At 46.8% G+C, this 20,822-nt stretch overlaps 1 protein-coding gene across 4 annotated transcripts in view; it reads right to left on the bottom strand.

The window, feature by feature from the left end:
• Positions 1-177: 177 nt before the first annotated feature.
• The window catches only part of phf21b (PHD finger protein 21B), an 84,088-nt gene continuing 63,443 nt past the window's right edge, over positions 178-20,822 (bottom strand). Inside the window, exons 3-14 of one of the 4 annotated variants that reach the window (XM_074697978.1) lie at positions 19,820-20,080; positions 9,119-9,211; positions 8,114-8,464; positions 7,807-7,935; positions 7,599-7,650; positions 7,421-7,497; positions 7,275-7,329; positions 7,045-7,067; positions 6,427-6,585; positions 6,030-6,096; positions 5,802-5,905; positions 178-4,979 (exon numbers count right to left, since the gene is read on the bottom strand). In XM_074697978.1, coding sequence (XP_074554079.1) covers positions 4,698-4,979; positions 5,802-5,905; positions 6,030-6,096; positions 6,427-6,585; positions 7,045-7,067; positions 7,275-7,329; positions 7,421-7,497; positions 7,599-7,650; positions 7,807-7,935; positions 8,114-8,464; positions 9,119-9,211; positions 19,820-20,080 — 1,653 coding nt within the window. In that variant the 3' untranslated portion in view covers positions 178-4,697. Of the gene's footprint in view, positions 4,980-5,801; positions 5,906-6,029; positions 6,097-6,426; positions 6,586-7,044; positions 7,068-7,274; positions 7,330-7,420; positions 7,498-7,598; positions 7,651-7,806; positions 7,936-8,113; positions 8,465-9,118; positions 9,212-12,283; positions 12,495-19,819; positions 20,081-20,822 lie in introns of those variants that run through there. The other 3 variants (XM_074697979.1, XM_074697980.1, XM_074697981.1) reach the window with 3 other exon arrangements.

Below are 20,822 nucleotides of genomic sequence, written 5' to 3'. Positions count from 1 at the left end.
CTTTCCTATACACACTATCCACTGGACAGTCCCCTTATCATGACAAAAGAAACTTCTACTTCAACAGCCAACAGACATTTATCCATCTAAACCCTCCTCAGTGTCGCCCCCTCATGGCAAAAAGAACACATCAACGTTGCGAGCTCGAAGTCAGAATGCAGAACTGGCAAACGATAACCCCGATGTTCACGCTCTCTTTTTTTGCTCCTTGATAAAAGAATATAAAAATGTTCTTCCTTTTTTCTCTTTTGTTCAAATGTTGTGTCGTGTATTAAAATAGATCTGTTTAAGCACTGCACAGTTTCTCCCGGAGAAGAGTCTAGAAACGGATGAGGAGGTCGGGTGGAGGGGACGGGTGGAGGGGCATGTTCATTTTTTTATTCATGTAGAAATCAGGTGGAGGTCTGACAGGTGGAGGTCTGACAGGTGGAGGTCTGACAGGTGGAGGTCTGACAGGTGGAGGCAGCTCAGAGCTGATATGGTCTGTCTCAGGTGAGCAGTGGATATGTGACGCGTGGTACATTCTGCAGACGCTGATCATGACTTTATTCTTTAAAGGCAAGTTAGGTTTGACGCTTCTGCATATCTGATGTTAGAGGACAGGGGCGGAGCCTGGAGGGGAGGGGCGGAGCCTGGAGGAGAGGGGCGGGGCCTGGAGGAGAGGGGCGGGGCCTGGAGGAGTCTCAAACTGAAGGTATGAGCTCGGGTTAACACTTTTATTTTGAGACCGCCACTTCAGTTTCTGATCAAATCACCTGGACATAAATGAAAAGAAGATCATTTTCAGACAAATTAAGTTTTGTTAACGAGCTTTAAATAAACTTTCAGGGATTATTTTCTAAAATAAATGCGTCCACATCTAATCTTTGTTTTAGGAGAAGGTCTAACCTCCTGGAAATGAAAACCACTTGAGCTAATGTTCTGTGAGATTTCGTTATAACCACAGAAATTTAAACCAAACTCAAACACCAAAAATGACGTGATTTCAGTAAAGTATTTAATCTTTATTCAGCAGGAAGCCGTGAGCAGAGACGCTGCTCTTTATTTTAAACATTAAAGTCTGAACTTTACTGACTTTTTTCTGCTTTAATGATCTGTTTTAGGGTCAGAAAATTAATGAATGAACCTTTTTACGTTGTGAAAGTGCTGGATCATTGTTTTGTTTTTAGATTTCACACTCGCTGTATCTTTTCAGAGAGAATGGACGTTTGTTTCTTGAAGTTTGGTCAAGTTTGTGTTTAATCTGTTAATCTTGTAAAAAACTTAAACTGTCTGAGAAACTAAAGCACAAACAGTCGAAGGATAAAACCTGAATCTTCAGGTGAATCAAAGCTCAAACGTTTCTGAGGACGAGGATCTGATCAGAACGTTGATAATCAGTGATATGTCGTCGTAATCAGGCTCCATTTCCTCAGGATTATTATTTCTGTTTCATCTGCAGGTGTGGTTTTTATCCAGGTGAGGTAATCCCTCACTAATAACTCAGGTTTAATGATAATTATGATATCCCCGTGTCCTCCAGCCCCGTGTCCTCCAGGCTCTGTGCTCTGATGAAGCTCGTTTCCTGTCCATCGTTAATAAACATAACGTTAGGGTTTGGCTCAGAGGGTCTCAGTCAGGACGAGGAACTGTCTCCTCATGGCGAGCAGAGCGAGTGACGCTCGCCATGAGGAGACTCTTCATCAGATTCCTGACGCAATGATTTTTCTGTTTCAGGAAAAGACTCAGAGTCTGTGAACCTCCCATCAAAACATTTTACAGTTTAACTTCTTCACTGGATTCTTTTCTTCTGGTTTCTTCACTTTTTCAGACCAAACTTTTCCTGATCATAAAAATCTTTTCTTTTGTTTTCAGACTTTTGTTTCAGACTTTTGTTTTCAGACGTTTTGTTTTCAGACACTTTGATGAAGAAGTTTCTGGATGAGGAGGTTCACAGATTCAGAGTTCGGCTCAGTCTGCTCCAAACAAACAAACTGAGGGAAGTTTTGAAGTTGGTGATGAACTTTTGTAAAAGTTTTCAGTTGGATAAAAAGTGTTGAGTTACTTCACAGCATCGAGCAGCAGGGGGCGATGTTTTTAGGATCATTTGGAGCAGACTGAGGGTTTGTTTTCGGTAATCTCTGAGGGTGTGAGGACTTGAAACGCCGTATTGCTCGTTTTTTCACCTCCTTTTGTTCATTTCACCTCCTTTGTTCGTCTGCGATGACCTCTGTGAGCGTTTTGTGCCTAAACGTGACGCTAACGTGTCACGGCGTGGTGGACACCTGGGGTCAGGTGATCTGATATGAGTCAAAGGAAACCAAGTCCACCTCTTTATCTCCAAACGCCTGATTTCCTTCTGCTTTCTCGTGATGGAGGCGTTTCCTCTCTGACCTCTCTCAGCGTTTGTTCGTGTTTGTGCGTCGGCGATGGCGGAGAGCTGCTCCTCCGGCGTGGCGAGCGCACGTTGATAAAGAAAGACATAAAAATGGACTAAATCTAAGTTCAAACACTGAAACTGAACCTTTCTGGACCAGCAGGAAGACTAGCAAGACGAGCGGAGCCGGCAGGAAAGATGGCGGCGCCCTGGTTCCTCACACCAAACCAGGAGGACGCCACCTCCACCTTTAGCTCCACCTACAGTCAGAAAGTGTTGTTGCAGTTTGACACGTTTGTCCCACTTCTGATTGACTGGTGTTTATAAAATGACGCAACAAAGAGGAAAAAACCCTGGATTAAAAAACGGTTTGTACTTGAGGCAGTGTTCATCTGTCAGATTAACGTCACCGTTAAAACGTCACCGTTAAAACGTTCGTAAAACACCAAGAGTAAAAAAAACACGCAAATAGAAAAGAGGCAGGGAGAAAAAAAGCACTATAGACATTATTGATCGATGAGCGCTCCCAGTACAAAACAAAGACACGAGTTTTTGGCATATTTTCTATACTGGTTTAAAGGGGCGGGGCTAATGGATGCATCACACGGCGACCGGGCGCCGCCACGTCTTCGTGTTTCAGTGCAGCTGTGAACGAAACGCTTCGGTCCCTTTTTCTGTTCGACGCCTCGTTTTCTGTCCTGACAGAAACACCAACACAAACATGGTTCCACTTTGAGACCTCTGCAAAGACCAGGTCCAGGTTCATCAAATCCACCAGAGTTTAAGTTTTCATGGAGACGTTTGGTGAAAAATTAAATCTAAATTTAATCAAAACTTTTTTTTACTTAATAATTTAACTTTCGATAAGCAATAACGTTAGAAAAAATCTACCTCCGAAGTTTTTTTAAGGTGACAGAGACTGTGGATGAGAGGATGATGGCCAAAACAAAAAACACTTAGCCTACGTCCTCTCTGACGTCCAGCAGGGGGCGACTCCACTGGTTATTAAATCAGTGAAATCAGCTGATTTATTCTTGCTTTTAATATTTTCTTAATTTGTTCTTCACTTTAATTAAAATCCCCTCCAACGAATCATGACGCTCATTTCGTAAATTATCAATTTCAAAGCAGAGCGTGTGATTGGCCAAAAAATGTTGTTTATATTTTTTTGACGTTTTTTTATTTTTTGTCTTTGTGAAACCAAATCTATGTCCCAGTTAGACATAAAGTCACTTTGCATCAGGTTTGTATCGTGTGTTTGTATGATTAACTGACATAGTCTCGATGATGTCACCAGTCTGTCTCTGAAACAGAGTTTTGAAGCAAATCGTCGTCAGCGGCCATATTGGTAATTGGGCTTGTTACTTAGCTAGCATCCTCTCCTGCTCTGTCGTCTTACCCATATATGGATGATGACCATATATGGGTAATAACCAAATATGGATGATGACCATATATGGGTGACGACCATATATGGTCATTTCCTCTCACACTGGTCGGTAAACTCTGTATTTCTGTGTTTGCGTTGCTGTCGGACAGGAAACAAAGCGTTAAACTTTCAGGGACTCGCGTCAGTCTCCGATGTGTGATTTGAGTAAAGTTTAAAAACCAGAAAAAACCTGCGATGATGATGATGATGAAGATGATGATGATGATGATGATAATAATACAACATATGTACAGTGATCCCCTTGAATACTCCAAACGTACATTTATCAACAGGCATCAGCATGAAAATACTAAAATCTCCACTAGAAATGCTAATTTCTGTAGTTTAATCTTAAATACTTTTTTCTTTGACTTTAACTCTATTAATACTGAAAAACCTTATTCTCTGCGTTTGTTTGAAGGCTCGTATGCGTTTACATACACGATGAAACGTTTCCTGAATTCTTATGGCAAAAACATTGTTGGTAGGAGAATGAGAACAAACATCTACTCAGATATATCAATGTACAGTCCTTTCACTTCCCACAATGCTTTGTTTCTCTACTACCACTAACTACTGTTCTCCCTGGCTCTACGCTGAACAAGTATCAGACCTGTGTTAAAAAGGGAAACATCTTTAGGACCGCGCGCGCTCAGACTCCCGTTGTCTTCCTGTGGCGGCGGCGGCGGCGGCGGCGGCGCTGTGGTCTAACTTTGTAATAAATACATTAAGGCCAAGAACGTCAATAAATATAAAATAACTCAAAGAAAGAAATCTCGTAAGCACTGCAGGTGTTTAAAAATACTGGAGTCGTGGAGGATAGAGGCTCTGCTTTCAGTTTGTGTCGTTCAGCTCCGTGGAGAAAACATGGTTGATATCGCTAAAGGAAACCCTCGCAGCCAGGGGGCGGGGCTAGTTGTTGGCATCATCCTGGCTGTGGGCGTGGCTCGTCTGCAGGGTGGTGGCCGAGGGGCCCGGGACGGCGGCCGTGGCGGCGGCGGCGACTGTGATGCTGGTGGGCTGTTTGATCCAGGTCTGGGACAGCAGGGAGGCGGGGATGGTGGCGGTGGTCGTCATGGTGACCTGGATGAGCTGGTCGCGCTGGATCAGGCGGATCAGAGCTTTGACGCGTTCCAGCGACGCCTGCGTGTCTCTCTGCTGCCCGAGCAGCCGCTCCCTCAGGTCCATGCATTGCTGCAGGGAGACAGGAAGTCAGACAGGAAGTGAGACAGGAAGTGAGACAGGAAGTGAGACAGGACAGGAAGTCAGACAGGACAGGAAGTCAGACAGGAAGTGAGACAGGAAGTCAGACAGGACAGGAAGTTAGACAGGAAGTGAGACAGGAAGTCAGACAGGAAGTCAGACAGGACAGGAAGTCAGACAGGAAGTGAGACAGGAAGTCAGACAGGACAGGAAGTATGACAGGAAGTCAGACAGGACAGGAAGTCAGACAGGAAGTGAGACAGGACAGGTAGTGAGACAGGAAGTGAGACAGGACAGGGAGTGAGACAGGACAGGAAGTGAGAAAAGACAGGAAGTGAGACAGGACAGGTAGTGAGACAGGACAGGAAGTGAGAAAAGACAGGAAGTGAGACAGGACAGGTAGTGAGACAGGAAGTGAGACAGGAAGTGAGAAAGGTCAGGAAGTGATACAGGACAGGAAGTGAGACAGGGAGTGAGACAGCAGCAGCTTCCAGACAGCTTCCTGCTTGATAGCTGTTATGCTAAGCTAAGCTAGCCTGTATCTAGATGTAGCTTTATTTTAGCACTCTGAGGAGGAATGCTAACAGCCCAACCTGATGTTTCCTGTTAGCTTGTTAGCTCTGACCATCAGGGTTTGTTCATTAGTCTCCACAGAGTCTCAGTTTCACTGTAACTAACAGGTCTGTACACACTGTGAATCCTTAATGAACAGGTTTTCACTGCATCAGGACACAGACTGTGAGAGTCTGGATTAGTCTGGTCCAGGTCTAGCACAGTGGACTCTCCGGGTCCAGCAGAGTCCCTGGTTCGTACCTTGAGCGTGTTGTTGAGCTTCTGGTCCTGCTCCTCCAGGTGAGCCTGCTCGTTCTTCAGCTCGTTGTTTCGTCTCAGCAGCCGTCGCTTCTCCTCCTGCCTCACTGTAAACACACACACACACACACACACACACACACACACACACACACACACACACACGCACACGCTCAGTCAGCCTGCCTGGAGGACAGGAAACGCTCTCTCAGGGAGTCAGCTGGCTCTTACCTGTCTTGTGTGTGACGTAGGATTGGACGAAGTTCTGTGGCCACGACATGTTCTCTTTGTTCAGCACCTGGAGACCAATCAACAATCAATCAATCAATTTATCAATCAATTTATCAATCAATCAATCAACCAATCAGACCACAGGGTTCACTAAGTCACTGATCCTCAGATCTTTCTAAACTTTGACACAGACACACACTGACTGATATCCCATGAGCCTTTGCACAGACACTAGCTGCTTCCCTGAGCTGTCGACCTTTTTATTTTAACGTTTGTCCAGAACCATCCTGGTCCAGGTAAACCCAAACCAGCCCTACACCTGGATCACTGTTAAAGTTTCTGACCCTGGGGACCCAGACCCACAGAGAGGTCCAGAGAGGTCTGGACTTGTCCTCACCTTCTTCTGGCACTTGGGGCAGTACCAGGGTCCTCTGGGCGGGGTTTTAAGCGGCGGGTGGAGGCAGTTTGGGTGGAAGGCTCTGGGGCAGTTGTGGCAGGGCTGCAGCTCTCCGTCCTCTTTGCAGACCGAACAGTGCTCGTCATGCTCCAAGTCCTCCTAACGGGACCAAACCAGAACTTCAGATAATCCAGATCCACCATCAGACACTGAGGCAGGTTCAGGTTCTAGAGACTTGGTCTCAAAAATCTAGAAAATAAAAAACTTTTTGTTCCCAAATCTAGAGTCTGTGAAGCCTCATGAAGATGGTTTTATCACAGGAACATGAGGCTGTGAGAGGAAGTTATTTACAGTTTTTAAAAACCAATCAAAGCTGAAAACCACTGAAAACTTCCTGTTTGTTGTTGATGTTTGGCTGTTCTCACAGGTAACAGATCAGCTGGTTACGATCAGCTGAGAAAATTTAGAAAAAAGTCTTTAAACTTTTTCAAACTCTAAACTTTCAAACTTCGCTCCACTGAGTTTTTAATGTTTCACTCTCAGATTTTGTGTTTTTGGACACGTGTGTTAGAAAAGCAGGTCAAACAGAAGCGTGACATCATCAGTCATGTGACCTACCTTCCAGCAGAAATCCTCAGAGTCTAAGCGTGTGGATGAAGCAGAGCAGAGGTTAGTGGCAGCGCGGACACACACACACACACACACACACACACACACACACACACGGACAGGTGAGAGGTGGAGGCGTGCAGACACAGATTGTTTAAACGGATCTTTTCTTCTCGTGGTTAAGTTTGAACGTGTGTTAAATCATGACGTGAGCGTGTGGTTGGTGGAGTTTGTTTTACCTCGTGCCGACAGGAAGAGCGAGCTGTTCAGGTAATGTGACGCCAGGCGTTTGCGCTGAAAAACGAAGACAGCAGAGAGTGAGCAGTGACACGTGGCGAGGGAGGAGCTGAAATCAAAAACAGGAAGTCTGGGCGAGCGCTCTGACCTCGGGCTCGAACAGGCCGCTGTAGGCGGGGTTAGCCGTGCTCCGCCTCTTCCTCTCCTGACGCTTGGTCTGGATTTCTGATCAGAGACAAACACAGGTCAGTGTGACGCTGAGGGCGTCTGAAAGCAGTGGAACGACCCTTTAACCGCCCTCTGCCGGCGCCACGGCGCCCACTCACCTTCCAGGTGCTCTGTGGTGACCAGGCCCAGGGCGACCATGAAGGCGATTTTCTGAGGGAGAGATGAAGAGGTTAGTGAGGAAGAGGAGGAGGCAAAGCGTCTGATTGGTCAGCTACTTTAACTCTTCTTCTGTGGTTTTAAAAGCTGCAGCAGGTGATCAGAGGCGTCTCTGCTGGCTAACTTAGCGATGACCTCGCTCTGGCTCACCTCAGGGTCCTCGTCTTTCTTCGGGGACGGGGACTTGGGAGTGGGCGGGGCTTCCTGTGAGGGGAGGTCGGCCTGCGTCCCCGGGGAGCCCTCGGTGCTGCTGGGAGCCTGCGGCTGGATGATGATGACCTGAGGACACAGAGACGACAGGTTAGACGGCTCCTCTTCTTCTCCTGAAACGTGTCAGACGTGTTGTGGAACTCTCTCTGACTTCCTGTCCCTGTCAGACTGAGTCTTAGCGTGTCAGACCCTGATCTGTCCCTGCGTCCTGCTCTCGGTGCCGTGTCAGAGGGTCAGAGACACCAGCCTTGTGATCAGCGCTGAAGAGCAGGGGCTGCACCTTGACGGCCTCGCTGACGGCCGACACTCCGTTCCCGGTGGCGGGGGAAGCGGCGATGATGGCGTAGGCCACGCCGGGCCCTGCCGTGGCGTGCTGGGCAGGGCCTCCGGAGTCCTGTCCCCCCGACACGCTGTGCGGCGGGGCGGCGGTCTGGCCGTTGGGCTGGTGCTCGGGGCTGAAGGTGCTGTTGGCGGTGGGCAGGGTGGGGCCGGCGCTCTTGGGGCTGACCACGGCGGTGGCTCTCTGCAGGCTGAGCGGCTGCAGCTCCTGGCAGGGACTGTGGGGGAGGCTGTCGGGGATCTGGGTCTTTGGCCTGACCTGGAGGGGGACCAGAGGCAGAACTGTTAGAGGGGGAAAGTCCAGGTCTGCACACAAACCGGACACAAAGACCATCCTGAACCAGATCCATATTAACAACAAACACTCTCAAAGGGACTCATGGGTCAGAGGCTCAGCCTGACGCTGCCATGTGACTGGTTTTGACCAATCAGAGCGCAGAGTCAGGCAGTGATGGTCTCAGTCTGACCCAGTACAGACTGAAAACCTGTCTTCATCCTCTGATGGTCTCTGGTTGAACTGGATCAGTTCTGTCTTTATTAACAGGTCAGGGTGGTGTGTGCTGCCACCTGCTGGACATTTTCAGACACTTCACCCAGAAACAGCAGCTGTTTGTCAGCTCAGAGGATTAAACTCTGACAGAGGGGACAAAGATTATCATATGACTTATTGAACTCAGTGAAAAACAAACCCTTAATCTTTTTTTTTCTTTTTGTCCAGGTAGAGACATGATCACCTGGAGAAAATCTGAGTTTCTGAACCTCAGAGATTAAATCTGGGGCTGATGGATCTGGATGTGTGAAACCATCTGACTGAGCTCTGATCCACCTGCAGCTGATCTTCATAAACCCTGAAGGAACATGTCCACACTTCCTGTTTCCTGGAGTGTGACATCACACAGGTGTGTGTGTTTACCTGAGGTAGCAGAGTGGCTGCTTGTCCTGCCAGCCGGTGCAGGGAGCTGACTTGAGGCACCTTGATGGGCACAGCAGTGAGAGTTCCCAGCATCTGAAACACACACGAAGGCAACACGTCAGATTAACCATCAGGATTCAAACACGTCAGATTAACCATCAGGATTCAAACACGTCAGATTAACCATCAGGACTCAAACACGTCAGATTAACCATCAGGATTCAGACACGTCAGATTAACCATCACGATTCAAACACGTCAGATTAACCATCAGGATTCAAACACGTCAGATTAACCATCAGGATTCAAACACGTCAGATTAACCATCAGGATTCAAACACGTCAGATTAACCATCAGGATTCAAACACGTCAGATTTTTTATCAGGATTCAATTACCTCAGATTAACCATCACGAGTCAGACACGTCAGATTAACGAGGATAAAACATTGTGTGACTCCTTCCTTCATTTAAAGTCTTCAGTTTGTTTATTTCTCCTTTAAACAAACTCTGAGTTCACAGATCGACGCACAGCTCTCAGCTCAGACAGAAATATCTGCTCCATGTTTCAGTTTTTTTTTTTTACTCCACTTGTTGTTGTAGTTACCTTCACCAGCCACAAGGGGAGCCCCAGCTACACCTCACACTTCACCTGACACCAGCTGCATGCTGGGAAACCTGTCTTTACCACGGCTGACAGCCAGGAGGAGCTGGAGCAGGAGAAGATGAATCAGAGAAACGTAAAGTTTATTTCTTCAGGTTTAAAATCAGACTGTTTCTTCCTTCATCCTCTCCTCCTCCTTCCTCCTCTCCTTCCTCCTCTCCTTCCTCCTCTCCTCCCTCCTCCTCTGAATCAAACAGGAAGTGTTCCTCGTTAGTCTCTTTCCAAATTCTGTTTTCTCCTTTTTTCTCCTCTGAATAAAAAATGAAAGAGGAGCAGCTGCAGCTTCAACAATAACGAGGAGTTTAGAGGAGTCTGTCACCGACAGTTTTTGGGACAAACCTCCTCCTCCCTCCTCCTCTTTCATCTCCTCTCTTTGTTCCTCTTTTCTTCCTTTCTTTCTCTACTCTGTCTTTTTATCCTTCGCCTCCTTTCCTTGCTCCCTTCCTTCTCCTCTTCTCTCCTTCCTCCTCCTTCCCTCTCTTCTTAACATTTCTCTGAAGTGTCCCTCCCTCTCTGTCTGTCTGGTTTTCCAGTCGTTTCCCTCCTCTCTTTGGATCCGTACAGTGTTTCAGTGAAGCGTTGAGCCAGTAGAAAGTGGTCAGTGTGTTTTTATCCTCAGAGAGAGAAAGCAGAGTGTTGATGGAGGTGATTTACAGTCAGAGGATGAACAGACTCAGGGATAAACCTGTTTTTTCTCACTTTGTCTCTGTTGGCTCTAAACTCTGACGTGGTTTCCTCAGCGTGTCTTTCCTTCACCTCATGTTTCCGTCGCCTCGTCACAGACTCGTTCTCCTGCTGAGTTTCTGATCCTGTTTGTTCAGCGTCAGGTTTAAATAAAGTTAAACTGAACTGGATCACAGCGCTGGGTGGAAACACTCGTCTAAAGCCTGATGTTAGTTTATCTCAGCGTTAATATTTTCACCGTTTCTTTCCTCTGAGCTGAAATGAATCTGTTTTCCTGTTTCAGTCCCAGAGTCAGAGCCCAGCCTCGCTCTGATCTGAGCCGCTCTCATCAATGACCTGTTTTTGTTTCCATGTTTCGTCTCAAACCAGAGAAGAAAAAACTTTTCTCCTCCCCCTCCTGATCCCAGCGCTCCTCCTCCCCTCTTTTCTCCCTCTGTGAAAATCCCTTCGTTCTGTCGTATTGTGCTGCAGAGAGGGGAGGGAGGAGAGGAGGAGGAGGAGGAGGAGGAGGCAGCCCGGCCGGGGCCTGTTTCCATGGCAACTGCAGAGATGAAAATTCTTGCAGTGCTAGGGCTTTCATTTTGGTAATTGCTTCCTCTTTTCTCCAAACCTAAGCACCTTCTCTTCAGGGGGCTTCGTCCTCCTCTCCCTCCTCTTCCTCCTCTTCCTCATCTTCCTCCCCCCGTGCTCCTGATCTCCAGCCTGAGCCGTCAACACTCTGAATCCTTTAAACACAGAAACCAGCTCTGAGACAGACCTCTTCCTCCTCCTCCTCTTCATCACTGAAACCTCAAACCCTGATCAGAAAAACTTCGTTAAAAACTGGATTAAACTCAAAGCTTCACGCTGATCGATTCTGAGATTAACAACAAGACAGGGCTTTACTTTAGTTACAGCTTAAACACTGAATGGTTAAAGATGGAGGGTTAAAGATGGTTAAAGGTGGTTAAAGATGGAGGGTTAAAGATGGAGGGTTAAAGATGGAGGGTTAAAGATGGTTAAAGGTGGTTAAAGATGGAGGGTTAAAGATGGAGGGTTAAAGATGGAGGGTTAAAGATGGAGGGTTAAAGATGGAGGGTTAAAGATGGTTAAAGGTGGTTAAAGATGGAGGGTTAAAGATGGAGGGTTAAAGATGGAGGGTTAAAGATGGAGGGTTAAAGATGGTTAAAGATGGTTAAAGGTGGTTAAAGGCGGTTTTTTAAACCGTGGCGTTTAGAGGAATCTTATTTGCAGGTGGACTCTGAGGATGAGAGGAAGCAGTCAGGGGAAGGTGTCGACACAGCGAAGGAGGAGACGAGGGATTAGGGAGGAAAGTGGATAAAAAGTGGTCAGCTGAAGGTGGGCCGAGGCTCAGAGTCTGACATCAGTCTGTCAGCACAGACGCAGGAGGAAGAGGAGGAAGAGGAGGAAGAGGAGGAGGAGGAGGAAGAGGAGGAAGAGGAGGAGCACACACAGCAGCCAGAACCAAAACAGAGACGAAAGGTTTCATCTCTTCTCCCAAACTCACACACGTCTGTCAGACACAGAGAGAAGATCAGTCACTCAGGAGTTCACCTCCAGATCAGGTCCATCAGAGACCAGGATCAGAGACCAGGATCAGAGACCAGGGTCTGAGACCAGGGTCTGAGACCAGGATCAGAGACAGAAACAAGGAAACCAGTGTTACTGTAGAGGTGGACTTTGGCCTCATAGTGGCTTAATTTCTCCGTCTTTATCTAACGAATAAAGATTTTTTCAAACCTTGAAGAAACCCCAGATGAAGTCTAAAAACGGTTCAGAGCTCAGAGTTTCTGACGGAGACAAACTGGAGCTTTTTACCTCTAGTTTTACCACCTTCACTCTCTCTCTTCTGCTGAGGCCAAAACTGCTCATCTGATGTGTTTCCATGTTGTTTGCATCACTTTAAAGAGTTTTTCTTCTGTTTCACAAAAAATATTCAGTAAAACTTCCAGGAGTCAAATCCAAACATGAGCAGAGTTTCAAACTGTGAGAGAAAAACGTTGGAGACGCTCCAAAAGTTTGATCAGAAAGTCTCAGGTGAATTACCTGTGCTCAATTTGTGACATCACTGATTGGTGGATCTCTTTAAAGAGCACACACACACACACACACACACAATCTCCTCCCATCCATACAATCATCTCATTTAGAACACAAGCTAACTCATGACAACAACTTTGTAACATGGCAGCAGTGGAGGAGGCTTCCAGAGTGCTGGGAGAAGCTTAAGCACAAACACGTATCTGATGCAGAGTCTCTCAGTCCTGGTCCTGGGCCCCCCTGCCCTGCATGTTTTAGATGTTACCTCACTCCAGCACACCTGATTCAAATGAACGGCTCGTTATCAGGCAGAGCAGAGCTTGATGACGAGCTGATCATTGAATCAGGTGTGCTGGAGTCAGATCTAATGTTTCACCTTCATATGTTTTATAATCTGCACAGTATTTCTCCACCTGTGTCAGGGACAGATCACAGACAGTTAAACCTGTTTTTAACGTGTGGATCTCAACATGTGAAGCTTAGTATGACTGATTTTATTATTATATTAAAGATCTAACCATCAGATATCTGAGCAGTGATTTAAAGCCTGCTGATTGGCTGTTTCAGCTCAGAGCTCTTCACACGTCTCCACACTCTGTGAAGCAGCCAGCAGAGGGCGCTGTCTGAGGCCTGACAGCGCTTTCTTCAGCCCATTCATGCTCTGAGCTCAGAGACCAGGAGCCTGCAGCCGGGAGGAGGCCAGGAGCCTGCAGCCGGGAGGAGGCCAGGAGCCTGCAGCCGGGAGGAGGCGAGGAGCCTGCAGCCAGGAGGAGGCGAGGAGCCTGCAGCCGGGAGGAGGCGAGGAGCCTGCAGCCGGGAGGAGGCGAGGAGCCTGCAGCCGGGAGGAGGCGAGGAGCCTGCAGCTGGGAGGAGGCGCAGGCTGCGTTCACAAGCAGCGACCACAGTCACTGTTCCCTTTCTGCTTCAATCACTGTTTCCTTTTTCCTGTTTCTACCTGTTTCTGTTTTTTACCTGTTTCTGTTTCTACCTGTTTCTGTTTCTACCTGTTTCTGTTTCTACCTGTTTCTACCTGTTTCTGTTTCTACCTGTTTCTGTTTCTACCTGTTTCTACCTGTTTCTGTTTCTACCTGTTTCTGTTTCTACCTGTTTCTGTTTCTACCTGTTTCTGTTTTTTACCTGTTTCTGTTTCTACCTGTTTCTGTTTCTACCTGTTTCTGTTTCTACCTGTTTCCATCCTTCTCAGAGGAAACAGGAGAAACTCTCTGAATGAGAGAGTAATTAATCATTAGTTAATAAATCCTGGTTTTATGTCAGCTTCACTGACCTCAGACCAGCTCAGTGCCGTTACCACAGCAACAGCATCCTCCTTCAAATACTCCACAGCACCTGGAAAACCCTCCAGGAACCCTTGAATCTCCTTGAAGACTTCCTGGGATCACTCAGGGGTGTTATGATCTACAGAGACACCTGGGGGGGGGGGTCTCTTCAGGGACCTCCGGCCTCCTCCTGACACCCCCTGCTGCTCCTGACCCAGTCCCTGAACCAGGTTTTACTGGTTTAGTCGTCTCAGTCGTCTCGCGTGTGTGTGTGTGTGTGTGTGAACAGTCTGTCTTCCTCTCTCCAGTCCTCTCTGATAAAGCCTCCTTAATGCGCTCCTCCTCAGCGTGCTCCTCCTCAGCGTGCTCCTCCTCAGCGTGCTCCTCCTCAGCGTGCTCCTCCTCCCTCCCTGTTTGTCATTCAGACTCTGAGTGGAGGAGCAGACCCTTGAAGGGGGTCGACCACCGTCCTCCGGCTCTGACGAGACTCGGAGGCGGGTGGAGGATGGAGGAGATGACCTTGGCTGCTGTTTAAAGAGGATGAAGATTCTTAGGGAGGAGGAGGAGGAGGAGGAGGAGGAGGAGGGGTGGAGAGGAATGAAAGAGGCCCGATCAGCGTTAAAGCTGCACTCTTCAAACACTCCTCTCAGCTCCCCTCAGCTCCTCTCGGCTCCTCTCAGCTCCTCTTTGTTCCTCCGCTGCAGCCGACGGCAACAAACGACACTCAGAGTCCGATCAGACCACAAACAGCTCCTCCTGCTCAGAGAGTCAGAGATTCAGAGATTCAGAGAGTCAGAGATTCAAAGAGTCAGAGATTCAAAGAGTCAGAGATTCAGAGAGTCAGAGATTCAGAGAGTCAGAGAGTCAGAATTCAGAGCTTAGAGATTCAGAGAGTCAGAGATTCAGAGCTTAGAGATTCAGAGAGTCAGAGATTCAGAGCTTAGAGATTCAGAGATTCAGAGAGTCAGAGATTCAGAGAGTCAGAGATTCAGAGCTTAGAGATTCAGAGATTCAGAGAGTCAGAGATTCAGAGAGTCAGAGATTCAGAGCTTAGAGAGTCAGAGAGTCAGAGAGTCAGAGGTTCAGAGATTCAGAGTGCGCTGTTTTTTTTTCAAACAAAGTCAGTTATAGATTCAGGTTTCAGGTGATTTTTAAACAGTTTCTCCTTAAGTTTCATTTTCTTTTTCATCTCTCTAAAACAAACACCATTAAAAAAAAACTCTGAAGTAGTTTTGGGGACGTTTGAGGCCCAAAGGTTGATTTTTATTATTTCGTAGTACTTCAGTGTTCTGCTCGTCAGGACAACGTTATTAAAGATTTTTTTATTTTGTCAACTTTCTTACTTTCTGTGAAAAAAGATTCAGTTTTTATTCAAACAGGAAGTCTTTAAACTCTGTGTTTTTATTTGCTCAGTCTGAAAAGACGGTCTCACATACCTCAGGCGATTAATCATGTTTTTTTTCACAATAAATCTGCATTTTCTTTGTCTTTTTTTAAACAATCCATGAAATTGTATCAATATCTCACCTGGAAAAACATTAAACTTTGCAAACCTCAAGTTTTAACAATAATTTTTTTAAAAGTGAAATTTCTTTGGATTAAAAATTGAATTCATTCTAAAATTTTGTTGCTGACTGAAAACTTTATTTTGTAGTTTAGTTTGCTCTTTTCTGTTCATTCTCTTCTCTTCATGTGTGTTTTAATCAACGTCATGTGTTTTCATTATCAGTAAATTTGTTTGTGTGCCTTTGAATGCCTCTGAACCCTGAACATTCAGAGAATTATCCGTGAACAGAAGATTAATTAATCAAATATTTATCTTAACATACATATTTCAATGGTTTATTTGTGGAATTTTGAAATATTCAGATAATATTCCCTTTAATTTTTATCAGATGCTGTGAACGAGTTTTTATATTATTTCAAAGCAGAAACGATAACTTTGATACTTATTTTTGATTCTCTTAATGTTCCACATTTTATCTTTTTTTTAACCTTTTTTTAATCTCTTCCTGCAGTCCACAGTAACTTACTCCTGATTTACTCCCATGATTTACCAAAATGACAAATTCAAAATTTGATCCCTGATAGCTGTAACACTGCAGCTTTCCTTAAACTATTTAAGTCACTCATTTTAAAATGAGAAACATCCATAAACATGTATGTTCTTAAAGGTAGCTTAGCATCTTTAGCCTAAACGTCAGTGTTTTGCAGATTAAAGGAGACAAACTGTTTAAAGAGGCTCAGTGAGAAGCAGAGGAGAAGCAGCTCATGCCCTCACACACACACACACACACACACACACACACACACACACACACACACACACACACACACACACACACACACACACACACACACACACACACACACACACACACAGGTGTATGAGTGTTTACAGAGGGGCTGAAACAATGCAGTAATGATGTGTGCGCTCATGCGGAGCAGCAGCCCATTACACCTCGTTATTGATCTCTGAATCAGTGGCCAGGTGGTCTGAGGGACCTGCTGCCCCCCCTCACTTCCTCTGCTCACATCCTCACCTCTGATTGGCTGAGCTTTATGACTCTGGATTGATGGAGGTAAGAAAAGCAGGAGGCCGTGGGGGGGTTTCTTTATGAGCGCGCTCAGAGGCAGCTGGGGGAAGAGTGCCCACTTTCTCCAAACAATACAGCCGTAAAGAGCCTAAAACAATCCTGCTGCCTGACCTGCTCACCTCTCAGCTCCGCGGGGCTGGAGGAGGGGAGGCAGGAGGAGGGGAGGAGGGGAGGCAGGCCAGATGACGAGTGAGGGAAAGGGGGAGGATGGGGGAGGGGGGGTGTCTCCAAAGTGACATGTTGATGAAATGAAGCAGCTTTATCTCAGCAAACGTCTGTCTGAGTGTGTCGGAGCGACAGACCTGCTCTGAATCATAACCACAGACTCAGAGGGGACGTCACAGGCAGCAGCAAACAGCCAATCAGAGCGCAGGATCAGGGTCCTGACGCGACTCCTGAACTCCCTGACCTTCATCCACCATCCAGACACACACACACACACACACACACACACACATGACGGTTTGTGTTTGGTTTATTTTTCCTCTTTTGTTTCCTGTCCTCTGGTTTATTCACGTCTGTTAGCTTTAAACTCCTCATCTCAAACATCTCTGAGCTGTTAGATACTTCCTTTGTATGATCACATGTTTATACTAATGTATGTTTTATGAATGAACAGGTTTGTATGTGGATATATAAATACATTAACCTGCTCTGGTTTAACTACAACAACTGAGTAAAGTGAGCCACAGCTCGTCTGAATAAAAGGAGTTTGTTAATATTTCTGAACACAGAGTAAAAAGACAAACACAGTCACACTTTACTTGTACTTACATAAGTACTTCAAAGTGCACACTATTAAGTCTACACTTAGAAAAAAAAAAATAAAATATGTAGTTTAAACACTTAATTCAAAGTGCACACTGGAAGTACATACTTAGGAACACAGTGTGCGCTCTGAAGACCACACTTAAAGGTGAAAACTTTTGGTACATACTTTAAAATGTTCACTTTAAGGTGCACACTTTAAAATTCCTACTTAAAGTATGTACTTAGAGGTGCACACTGAGAGCAAACCCTTCAAAGTGTGAGCTTGAAGCATGTATTTCAAAGTGCAAACTTCAGTGTTCCCTTTAAAGTGCTCATTTGTTGTACATACGTACGGTAAATATATTCATGCAAAGCTAAAGTGCAAACACACATAACACACACACACACTTTACACACACACTTTACACACACACACTTCACACACACACACAGACTAACAAATAGACATGGATACACACTGATGCACTGAAACACACAGCTCTACACAAAACCTATGATTGGACTATAAACATGGATTAATATAAACCTGATGCTCCCCCTGGTGGCTGGCTGCAGTATAGGTAAAAAAATCCATCTCCCCAGTCATTCCAGATGGGCTGTGGTCAAACTTTAAAAAATTAATCCACCTGGTAGAAATGTTTCTCACGTCTGATTGTTGTGGTGATTTGAAGATATCATTTGGCTGTGTTGTATCCAAGTCCTCTTTTTTCTGAAAATTTTTGTTTTCATTAGTTATACGAGGTTAAAAACGAGGTTTTACGTAACGTTTAACGATGATTAACAGCTGACGTTCTCGTGTATTTTTTCATGGATTGTAAAATATGTCTGGAGGTAGAGTCAGGAAGTGATTAGACTCTCCAAAGAAAATGATAATAATTAGTTTTGTCACCTTGCTCCACTCAGATTCTCCCAGAATCCCTCACTGTCTCTACTGCACAGACTCTGGCTGCCAATGGCGGCGCCTGAAACGAATTTTAGCTTCAAAACCGTACGATGATGAATGACGGAGCCACGCTGTCCACTCTATATACAGACTATGGATGAAACACACAGAGCTAAGATACAAACAGAGCCTGTGTGTGTTTGCTGTGTGTGTGTGTGTGTGTTTCCTGTGTGTGTTTCCTGTGTGTGTTTTCAATGTGTGTGTGTTTCCTGTGTGTGTTTCCTGACAGTCCATCTGAAGCCTCTTGCTAACAGACATGTAGCGTCTTATATAAGTGGAGCTGACTGACACAGACTGTGATCTCCTGGACTGACAGACTGACAGGAGCAGGAGGAGCAGGAGGAGCCCGGGGGCCCCGAGCCCGGCCCCCCCCCTCCCTGTATGAGGCCATGTAATTACAGTAACAGAGCTGCAGCTGCAGGGTGGAGCTGTGATCCCTGAGCTGAGCTGATGGAGGTGGTGGTGCTGAATACAGAGTGAGGAGGAGACCTGAATCCTAACTCCCTCTGAGGACAAACACGTCTCAGGTACAGAAACACAGCTCCGTGTTTCCTCACTCTGAACACGCGTGTTACGTGTCGGATGAACAAATCGCTTCTTCTTGATCCTGGAGTCAGAGAGAAGTCTCCTCCAGCTGCTGCCTCCAGTTAAACCAGACAGGAAACATCTGCTCCCAAACTTCTGACTGACACGGATCCACACAGAAAACACAGGAGAGGCTGTGACATGACGCTTTAACTACATGCTAACTACACGCTAACGACACAAATTACTCATCCACTCCCAAACGTCTTCAATAATCTCAAACCAAAGCGAAAGAGGAAGCAGTGAGAGCGCCCCCTGCTGACAGGCTGCGGTACGGTTCACAGAGCCTGGTCCATTCAAACAGATGGGACACGGGTCAAACTAAAAAAATCCAGGTGAAATAAAAGTTTCTCCATCATGGTGTCCGTCTCACAGGAAGCTGTGCTGATTATCGTCCATGTGTTTATTTTAAAGACACTTTAAAGACACAGGAACTACAAAATGAAGCCACTGAAAAAGACGTTAGCATCATTTAAAGAGGACATTATGGCTTCACTTTTGTACGGCAGGAGGAAGTGGACACATGGTCCATCTTTACAAACAGACGTGTTCAGATCTTTACCTCAGTCTGTCGTCTTAAACACGATGTGACGTCACAGATGGACGTTCATGTTTGTGTCAGTTAGCCTGTTCGTGAAGCTACAGAGAGAAACAGTCAAACTCTGAGCCTGCAGGACTCCCTGAGAGGGAAATGTGACAGAAACATCTCTGCTCCTCAGAGTGATTTAAGGCGAGAGGAGGAGAAAAAGAGACGTATGAATGAGAGCAGAGAGCGCGTTAGCCGCTCAGAGGAAGGAGACGCAGAGGAAGACTGCTCCTCTTCACGAGTGGGGAGATGTAAATGATGAAAAACAAACCAGGAAATCTGTTTCATCAGAGAGAGAGTGAGCAGAAGTTTGTTCTCCCTCGCAGCAGGAGGCGCAGCGCTCTGCTCCAACTCAGCGCTCTCATTAGCAGCATTAGCATAAACCTGATTGTACTGTTAGACGCTGGAGGAGGAGCAGAGACAGGAAGCAGCTGACTCTCTGAGTGCACCAGATACTTCACTTCCTGTTTCAAACAGAGCTGTGTTTGCATGTGTCGGTAAGCCCCTCCCCCTTCCTGCCTCCAGGTGTCCCAGGTGTGTGATCAGCAGCTTTACCTGAGAGGACGGCAGCTCTGCGGCTCTCCTGCTGCCGAACGCGTGGACTCCGGCCGTCCCCACCCTGCCGCCCGTCTGCAGGTTGATGGGTGACGTCTGAAGAGGCTCTGAGCTCGCCGCCTTCTGCCCGTTAATGTGTGCGGTTACCATGGAAACGGGAGCCTTCGCCGGCACCACGGAGATGGCGATGCTCTGGCCGGGAGGTTTGATGAGGGACAGCGGCTTAGTCGTCCCCACAGGACAACTCCTGACCGCCAGCTTCTGCAGGGGGGGGAGACAGGTGTGAGGGGGGGGGGAGACAGGTGTGAGGGAGGGGGGGGGGACAGGTGTGAGGGAGGGGGGGGGACAGGTGTGAGGGAGGGGGGAGGTGTTGGAGAGACAGACGGGTGAGGAAGAGAGTAAAGAAAACTGTTAGGAGGAAAAACCACTGAGACCGGCCCCTCTTTAAAGGACCTGACAGGAAACACATGAACTTAATGTTTCCAGAAACATCCTCAGCTCTTAGTCTAAGTTAAATCAGCTGATCCTGGTCTCAGCTGATCCCAGCAGATCCTGGTCTGAGCTGATCCCAGCAGATCCTGGTCTCAGCTGATCCCAGCAGATCCTGGTCTCACTCTGAGGCCCGGATCAGCTGATCCTGGCTCAGACTGATGCTCAGAGTCAACAGCTCACTCTATCTCTGACTCTCTGATGTGGATCAGTCTGAGACCCTGCTGCTGTCCTCACCACACACTCATACCCCTCCCCCACCCTCCTCCTCCTCCCCCACCCTCCTCCAAACAAAAATACATTTCCAAAGCCGAGATAAGTGAGTCTGTTTCCCCTCAGCTTCACCCTCACGCTGCTGAAACCAAGAGGCTCTAAATATTTGATATTCATCCCACTGCCCTCTGCCGCCACTCGCCGCCGCTCGCCACGGCCTGTTTATGCTCCTCCTCAGACTACAGAGGGTCTGTGGGCGGCGAGGGGAGGGGGCTTCTCCTTCTTCTTCTTCTGTTTCTTC

The sequence above is a fragment of the Halichoeres trimaculatus genome, unplaced genomic scaffold, assembly GCF_033239565.1.
Source record: "Halichoeres trimaculatus isolate MK-OKI-2021-1 unplaced genomic scaffold, fHalTri1.1 fHalTri1_scaffold_21, whole genome shotgun sequence".
Taxonomy (NCBI): Eukaryota; Metazoa; Chordata; class Actinopteri; order Labriformes; family Labridae; genus Halichoeres; species Halichoeres trimaculatus.
The sequence above is the reverse complement of the archived record's forward strand: the minus strand, read 5'-3'. Positions and strand labels throughout refer to the sequence as shown.